This window comes from Vicia villosa, linkage group LG2 (genome assembly GCF_029867415.1).
Source record: "Vicia villosa cultivar HV-30 ecotype Madison, WI linkage group LG2, Vvil1.0, whole genome shotgun sequence".
In the NCBI taxonomy this organism is placed as follows: domain Eukaryota; kingdom Viridiplantae; phylum Streptophyta; class Magnoliopsida; order Fabales; family Fabaceae; genus Vicia; species Vicia villosa.
The window spans coordinates 54,493,392-54,502,771 of record NC_081181.1 but is presented as its reverse complement, the minus strand read 5'-3'; the positions used below and the strand labels follow the sequence as shown (position 1 = coordinate 54,502,771).

At 28.9% G+C, this 9,380-nt stretch overlaps 1 protein-coding gene across 1 annotated transcript; it reads left to right on the top strand.

The window, feature by feature from the left end:
* The first annotated feature begins 1,705 nt into the window (after positions 1-1,705).
* Positions 1,706-4,364, top strand: LOC131646184 (L-tryptophan--pyruvate aminotransferase 1-like). Its single transcript, XM_058916307.1, has 5 exons — positions 1,706-1,845; positions 2,005-2,308; positions 3,294-3,577; positions 3,683-3,987; positions 4,082-4,364. The coding sequence occupies exons 1-5, from the start codon at positions 1,745-1,747 to the stop codon at positions 4,267-4,269; spliced, it is 1,182 nt and encodes a 393-aa protein (XP_058772290.1). The 5' UTR covers positions 1,706-1,744; the 3' UTR covers positions 4,270-4,364.
* Positions 4,365-9,380: the final 5,016 nt, after the last annotated feature.

Below are 9,380 nucleotides of genomic sequence, written 5' to 3'. Positions count from 1 at the left end.
TCATCTTTCTCTACTTTAAATATCATAATTCACACCCTCTATCAACTTTTAAAAATGTTGTACTTTTGTTCCCAAGATCTCTTACCTCTTTTCTAATGCATACTCTTCTACTTATATATTTGGGTGATATTATTATCACGCGCTTGCAAAGATAGAAAGTAAATATATAAATGAAATATAGCACTTTATCAAAGCCATGACATATTTTTACTTATTTTTGCTTAAAGGCGCACAAATGCTTGACCTAGTAGATTTTGACTGTGAAGCCATATATTACCTTAACTTTCTATCCGTTACAATCTTTAAACAATGTTGATATGATTTTGAATGGTTAACCGTATTTTTAAATACCACTTTGTGATTAACTTTTAACTTACTCGTAATTTTCACCCTTGTCATAATCTAAAACTAATTTCTCACGTCTGCCTCTCTTCCATGTCTCTAGATCTGATCTAATAAAATATAACAATAACTTCACATTCGTTAATATTTTAAATAAAAAATTTTCATAATTAAATAAGAACATTCCTAATTAATTAAATAATACAATTTTATTTAATTAAATAATACAAAAAATTGACCGTAAAAAAAATTAAAAAAAAATACTCAGAATGTGCTTGACTAGTAAAAAATATATTTAATTTTAAAATGAAAAATATTGACATATTTAATTCTTTTTATATAATCATTTTTTATCAAGAAACATTATCAATAATTAACTAAATAGCACATAAAATGCATCCATTCAAAAAAGTTTTTAATTTCAAAGTTTTACCAAAAAAAAAGTTTGATATACTATTTTTTTAATACCCGTACAATATATTCGATTAATCATATGTAAAAATGTAATTAATTTAATAAATAAATGATAAATTTAAATCACATTAAAAATTATGATTAATTCATAAAATTACTATGATTAATTCATAAAATTACACATTGTATAATTGCATATAATTAACCTTATTTTTACTCGTGATTAATTCGGTGTTTTGTGAGTGTAAAATAAGAGGTCTACTTACATAATTGTTATTTAAAAAATATTCAATATATAACTAATATAATTTTAATATCTAAAAATATTGGAAAGAACTTCTAAATAAAATTTATTTGATTAAATTAACATAAAGGAGTAAAATTACTTAAAGGTGGTTTCCTAATATTTTAAAAGTTTCATTCTATATACAATGAATTTTTGTAAAGTAGTCCTATCCAATAAATTTAATATTTTTTAACAATCCTTTCCCATATATTCCTTTTTCTTAATAAATTTAATATATCCGTTGTATTTAGATATCATCCTTTTAATCCTGTTAATAGAGTTAATTATTGTAATTTGTATACTTGGAATATTCTACCGTTCTCGTGTTTTGAGACGTAGGAGTTTTCCATTTGTATCTTAGGGCGGAGCACCCCTTTTGCTCCGATTAATCCATTGCCTATTAAAAAAAAAAAAAATCCTGTTAATCCCATTAGTCAAATGTGTAATTTTTTAAAAATTTTCAATTACTAAAAATTGTAGCCTAGTCATATTTGATAAGAACAAAAAAGGAGAAAAACAATTAAGACAAATAAAAAAAAAGTTAGACCTTTGATCTAACGGCGGTTACAATTTAATTTTCTTTTTCACATAAAATAATACAGTCTCTCTCTCTCTTGTATATATATAATGTATGCAAACACAAAAACTAAAACCAACAACCATCATCATTAACAACAAAACCAAGAACATATATTTTCAAGCATGGTGGTTGCTACTAATGGTTCTTCTCCTTTGGAACAATCCAATGGCACAACAATACCTCTCTCCAATCTCTCATACAATTCCTTTGTCAATGTTGACAGGTACTGCATTATCAATGTCATATTATTTTTCTACGTAACAGTAACACCTCTGAAAAAAATGTGTCTGTGTTGTACGTATAATTTATTTATATTTTAAAATTATTATCAGTATCGCCGTGTTAGTGTTGATGGACGAAATATCAATGTTTTTTTTAACAGGGGTGATCCAGTGGGATTCACTAAATTCTGGGAGAATTTGAGGGAAGAAGCTAAAGTGGAGATCAAAGGAGATGAAGTGATGAGTTACTTTGGTGATGCAAACTTGTGTTGGTACATGTTACCACAAATGAGGAATGCAATATTGAGGCTTCACAAAGTGGTTGGGAATGCTAACACAGAAGACAAGTATATAGTGTTAGGGAATGGTTCTTCTCAAGTTTACTTGGCTCTTTTGTATGCACTCTCAACTGAAAAACCCTCTGATATTCCCATCAATGTTGTTGCTGCTGCTCCTCATTATTCGGTAATTAATTTATCTTTTACCCCATTATTGTTCATTAACCTTGTTTAATTTACACTATATTTTTTTAAAACGTAATTTAAGTTTGTTATGCATTCTTTTAAATTATTAAATACTTTTTTTTGATTTCTTAGAAGTTTGTATATATTCCATAAGAATTTTTATTCTAACAGTTAAATTTAAATTGATAACTTTTAATAATTATAATTAATTATTTGGTCAAGTAACTTAAACTTATCTATGGAGTAGTTTTTAATTTCTTTTCTTATTATTATTAATATTATTATTATTATTATTATTATTATTATTATTATTATTATTATTATTATTATTATTATTATTATTATTATTATTACTTTGAGTTGTTTTTTAGTAAAGAATAAATCTAGGAATAAAAATAGGAAAAGAAGGAGAAAAATATTGAATTATTGTTAACTATTATTTTGTTTCAAAATACATGATTATGGTTATAATATTTTTTAAGAATGAAATAACTTTTAATATTTTCAACCATTAGTAGGGTTTTATTCTCATATAAAAGTGAGAGTCTCAATTTTCATAAAAGTTTGCCCAATGTTTTTTTTTTGTTGGTTAAACATAACTATCAATATTTTTAAGAATATCAAATTGTATACTAATTAATTTTAAAACTTTTTTATAAATTAAATTTTTATTTAAACTATAAAAGACCTATAAAAATACCAAAAAAAACTAAATATAAAAATATAAAAATAAAAGTTTACATTTTTAATATCACAAGGTAAATGGTATTTTATTAAAATATTCATACTCATTTGAATCATATTTATTTGTATAAATTTTCCTAAATAGTTATAACTAAAAAATATTATTTCCTATTATCATTTTGTCTCTTTGACAAGCAACCGTTCTCAAATGGCTTGATCTAGCTAACCCTAGAAAACAAATCAAGACTATTTAATGTTTGATGAAATGCCCAACTAAGAATTTGTTTGTGTTTAATTCGTAGGAATACGAAGGCGCGACTGATATCCTTCAATCAAAGCTATTTCAATGGAGTGGGGATGCTTCTGTGTATGATAAAGATGAACCCTACGTCGAGGTTGTGACCTCTCCAAATAACCCTGATGGAACTCTCAGAACGCATGTGGTGAAGTCTGATGCTGAAGGGAAGGTTGTCTATGACTTGGCCTATTATTGGCCACAATACACTCCCATTATTCATGAGGTTAACCAAGATATTATGCTCTTCACATTCTCCAAATGCACCGGTCACGCCGGTTCTCGTATCGGGTGAGTCTGCCAGATCGATCATATCATTACAATTGCAATTTTGTTGTGAACCTTCATAATTTCTTATCACATATGTTAAATTGATGATTAGTTTTTTTAATGAAGGTGGGCTCTTGTGAAAGACATTGAAATTGCAAAGAAGATGGTAAAATTCTTGCACCTTAGCTCCATTGGTGTGTCGAAAGAATCCCAAGTTCGAGCTGCTAAGATTGTTGAAGTGATTTGTGATGGCATCCAAAATTCCAAGTCCACTCCATCGGATCGCCTCTTTTTTGATTATAGCAAAAAGCTGATGAAAGATAGATGGGAGAAGCTTAAGACTGCTGTTGAGCAAAGCAAGGTTTTTACCTTGCCAAAGTATCCAACTGCCTATTGTCACTTCACTAAGGAAATAACTGAGCAATACCCTGGTAATGCATCTCCATTCCAGACATACACACGATATTGTTTTAGTGATTTTCACTTGTTATTCACTATTTTCTTTTGAAAAAAATTCCTTTATAGCTTTTGCTTGGTTGAAGTCTGTGGAGGGCATAGAAGATGGGGAGACTTATTTGGAAAAACTGAAGATTCTTACAAGAGGAGGGAAACGATTTGGTGTCGATCCAGCGTATGTTAGGATTAGCATGATTGGCACAGATGATGAGTTCACTGAATTGGTTACAAGGTTGGCAAATGCTAAAATAGAATGATGTTGGTTACTTTAAGACAGTGTTATGTTGAATTACTAAATAAATCTATGCACACCATTTTTGCTATTAAGATAGATGATTTGTAATAGAGGATGTGTGAGATAAACATGGATTCTTCTTTATATTTTGATTGACATGGTTCTTGTTAATGTAATGATGCTCTTCAATTTTGATTTTGGATGATGAGCTTTTGAGAGTTATAATATTTTCATCTTTTTTATTATTTCAGATCTTTCATTCATACTGCACCTTTTTATTTTAAAAGTCTCCCTTTCATTTTTAGACTTGACAACGATTTGACTTTCTCCATTCATGATAGGCTTGAAAGTCATATTTTAGACGAATTTTTAAACTTCCAAACTTCCAAATCAAAATTCATGGGACCTTCATGCAATACTTTCTTTTGAAACTTCATCCGTCATATTTTAACTTTTGAGGTTGTTAAGCCCTTAACCAAAAGTCACGCTCTTGATAACACTTCTTAGTTTCTATGACTTATCAAATCACAGAGGAGGATTAAATAGATGAAGAGATTTAGCAAAGTAGGAGTATCTTTTCAAATTTATTTTAGTTTCTATGTGCAACTAGATTAACATAATTAGAAAACCTATCAAAACAAATACCAAACACAAATTTTAACAAGAAACAACCAATGTCAAATATGCAATATGCTAATTGACTATAAAAATCAATTAGAATCTTGTAAATTTGATAAAGTTCCATAATAGTTCAAATAATACTTGAGTAAAACTATCCAAATAATATTACACGAAAATAAAATTCACAAGACAAAATAGTCAAGTTCAAATATGATAACAAGCATACAAATTCTACGAACTATAATTGATGAATGATAGTATGTAGTAACATCAAAGTATTATTAATTAACATAACCACAAATTCATACAATACGTTCTAATCGTCTAGTAATTTATATAATTTTAAGTAAGGTTTGTAAAAAGATTTGGTTCAAAAACAAAATCGAATTGGAAATGCGGTAAAATTGTGGTTTTATGTATAAATAAGTTTTGATGAGTGACTCAACAAAATCAAATATTATAGGTATCTTTAAAATATATCCTAAATCGAAAAGATGTGACATAGAGTTTCTAATGAATTACTAGACAAGATCAAATATTATGAACTACGTCACATGAATGAACCTAGATATTAAGCATGTCTTTGATTAAAGGCCTAAGTGATTTATGTTATTAGGATTATATTGTAAAGTAATGTGTAGCTCTCTTAATAATGAAACATACACACACACACACACACACTGACAAAACTGGTTTTCCAAACATCAGCATAACAAAAACTCTTTAGAAAACTTATTTGGAAGAGGAAAACTTATATTTCAAATTCTATAATCGATTATGGGTGAATAGACAATCGTTTACGATGTGTTTTTTACTATTGTGAATTACGACAAAACTCAATATCAATTTGTGAGGTAGAGAATAGTAGCAACCAAAATAAATGATCTACAACAATAATAATCCGTACACAGATAATATTAAGGTGAGAAAAATACGAAAGATTTTTTACCCAATTCGATCAAACGATCTAATCTAGGGGAGAGAGAGCAGCTCTCCAATTCAATATACTCAGAAGTTGTTACAAGAAATTACAGATGAGTTACAAGAAAATAGCTTTTACCTTCATTTTCCCAAGAACAACCCTTGTCTTTCTAAGATTCCCTTGAGAATAACCAAAACCTTATGCTATGCCTTTAAACCCTTGTTTCCCCTTGTTGTTGTAAGCTCTAAGATTGTCACACTATAATAACAGAAACGATATGTATTTATAATAGTCGTAATCCAACAAATCCATAACAAATCCAAAAACATATCTCCTTAATTGTTAGAATAAAGATATTATTATATTCTTATAATATCTCTCAAATATTATAAATATCTTATAGTATCTCTTAGACTATTTTAAATATATATCTTATAATATCTTTTAGAATATTATAAATATATTTCTTATAATATCTTTTAGAATATTATAAATATATTTCTTATAATATCTTTTAGAATATTATAAATATATATCTTATAATATCTTCTGATATTAATTTATATGATCTCCAAATTAATATAAAATACTCTAACATTAATGAATGGATCAATGAATCGAACCAACCTAGTTTATTACCTGTGAACCGCTCGGACCAGACTACTTTTTGACTATCTAATTTATACCAATCTCAAAATATGTTTTCTTTCACTTCATCAACAAAAGTTTTAAGGCATACTTCAACAATCTCCACCTTAACTTTAAACCATGTAAATACCATTTTAACAATCAACAACATTGTTGCTCTCTACCAAGTTGAAACCCTGATCAATAACCTTGATCAAATTCAAACAACCCTTGAATCATTATCTTTCCACTTGCATTCACTTGTTTTCAATCACCCTTTTCTTCCTATGTAATTTAAAAAGCCTACAAGTATGATTTTTCAACCACCCTTGACTCCACCTGTTTTCAAATTCCTCTCTAAAAGTTTTTCTTCTTTTATTTTGCAGTCCTTCAACCACATTAAAAACATAATATACAAGGCTAGCATAACCGTCCCTTTGAGATGCTACAATAACCCTCCTTACCTTATGATGCGTCAAAGGATAATCAGAGATCTCTGTAACCGTTCCCTCACTAGTCCTAGCATCCATAGTAGGAAACTCCACTTCAAACCGAGTTTTCTCCGTTATAGTTTTTACCAGGTTTCTCCCTTGGTTTTCACTATTCTCCCTCTGAAGAAATTTTCTACTAACCAAGTAAGTTATTTTAACCTCATCTCTTCCCAAAAAACTCAATAACCATTCAGCGGTAACATGCATTTTTTATCCCTTGATTTCTGCAAAATTCATTATACTCCTCTAAAACTTTCTCAAGGAATTCATAATGCCTTAAACTCAAATCTCATAGTTCTTCCTTGTCATGAAAGCCTCCACTAGTTAACGATGAATAAATAACAATATTTGAACCTTCTAAAATATATAGACCTCATATTTTATACTCTTTAGCAATAATCAATTCATCACGCGAAATCTTCAACACTCCATGTTCAACTCTAACACAATAGCCTATATGATCAAACATACTTATAGATAAAAAATTTCGCTTGAGTTCTGGAACATACCTCACATTGTGAATAAGAAGTTCATGATCATCAAACATTTTAAATTTGACCGTATCAATGCCATGAACCTTGCATGCCTTATTATTACCAAGGCGAACAACTCCACCTTGCACCATCTTCAAAGTTTCAAAGTATTCTATTCTTTGACACATGTGATATGAGAAACCTGAGCCAATGACCCAACTATATTTAGTTTCCAAACTCGATACTACTCGTGCTTCAACATCCTCATAACTTTCGTCACCCAAGGCAACTGCAGCTTGAACAGAATCTTTATTGACCAACAATCCCTTTTAAAGTGAGTGGTTTTCTGACAATTAAAAATATTTAACTTTAACTTATCAGACCTCTTTGATATTGACATCCCTTTATGCTCACCTCCTCCTCTTGACCCATTTAAGCCTTCACCACTATCTTCAATCTTCAAATATTTCAACTTTGAAAATTCTTTAGATTTCACCGCCGTCTGGACTTCATCCAAAGTAATAGTATCTTCCTTACCATAAAGAATGGCATCCTTAAAGTGATCAAAGGATCTGGATAATGAACTCACCAAGAGAAAATCCTTGTCCTTATCATCAATCTCCACTTTAATATTCTCAAGATCATAACCCTGTGAAATTCTCTAAGTTGCTCTACTATGGATTTATGCTCTACCATTCGGAATGAATAGAATTGTGGTTTCAGACACAACCTATGAGCCAAAGACTTAGTCATATACAATGATTCAAGTTTTTCCTACACAACATTCGCAGTATAATGTCACATCTGGCCTTATCCCTCATCTCGATCTTCTGTACCTGTGTAAGACCTGCAGGCATCAATGCTTCACTCTTCAAAGCATCAATACACTTCTCTTGAATTAAAATTGCTTGCATCTTAATTTTCCACAACCCGAAGTCGTTGTTTCTAGAAATTTCCTCGATCTCCCATTTACTAACCATGGTGCTCACTTGTAAACAATACCTCTTTGCTCCATGCTCATAGTACCATTTGTTGTGAATGTTGTTGTGAATTACGACAAAATTCAATATCAATTTGTGAGGCAAAGAATAGTAGCAACCAAAATAAATGGTCTACATCAATAATAATCCGTACACAGATAATATAACAGAATAATGCGAGAAAAAGACGAAGGATTGTTTACCCAATTCGATCAAACGATCTACTCTGAGGAAGAGAGCAACTTTCGAACTCACTATACTCAGATAGTTGTTACAAGAGATTACAGATAAGTTACAAGAAAATATCATTTGCCTTCACATTCCCAAGAACAACTCTGAAGTGCCAAAAAATCATCCCTATTTTCTAGCCAAGTGTTTCCCAATCTATTCAACCTTCAATATATGAATAACCCAAACCAAGGTGTAAACAAGGGTTTCCCAATTCCCCAATTCTCTTAGATAAATCCAAAGGTTTTCCAAAAACCCTGCCTTTCTAAGGTTTCCCTTGAGAATAGCCAAAATACTATGTTATGCCTTTAAACCCTTGCTATCCGTTGTTGTTGTAAACTCTAAGATTGTCACACTATAATAACAGAAGAGGTACATATTTATAATGGCCAAAATCCAACAAATCCATAACAAATCCCAAAACATATCTCCTTAATTATTAGAATAAAATATATTCTTATATTTTTATAATATCTCACAAATATTATAAACATCTTATAAAATCTATTAGACTATTATAGATATATATATATATATATATATATATATATATATATATATATATATATATATATATATATATATATATATATATATATATATATATATATATATATATATATATATATATCTTATAATATCTTTTTGAATATTATAAATATATATATTATAATATCTTTTAGAATATTATAAATATATTATAATATATTTTTATATTAATGTATATGATCTCCAAATTAATATAAAATATTATAACATTACTGAATGAATCAATAAAATCGAACAGACCG

Coding starts and splice junctions, on each gene's coding strand:
- LOC131646184 (XM_058916307.1), top strand. CDS start 1,745: ATGGTGGTTGCTACTAATGGTTCTTCTCCTTTGGAACAATCCAATGGC. Junction 1,846..2,004: donor TCCTTTGTCAATGTTGACAG/GTACTGCATTAT, acceptor TTTTTTTAACAG/GGGTGATCCAGTGGGATTCA. Junction 2,309..3,293: donor CTGCTGCTCCTCATTATTCG/GTAATTAATTTA, acceptor TTTAATTCGTAG/GAATACGAAGGCGCGACTGA.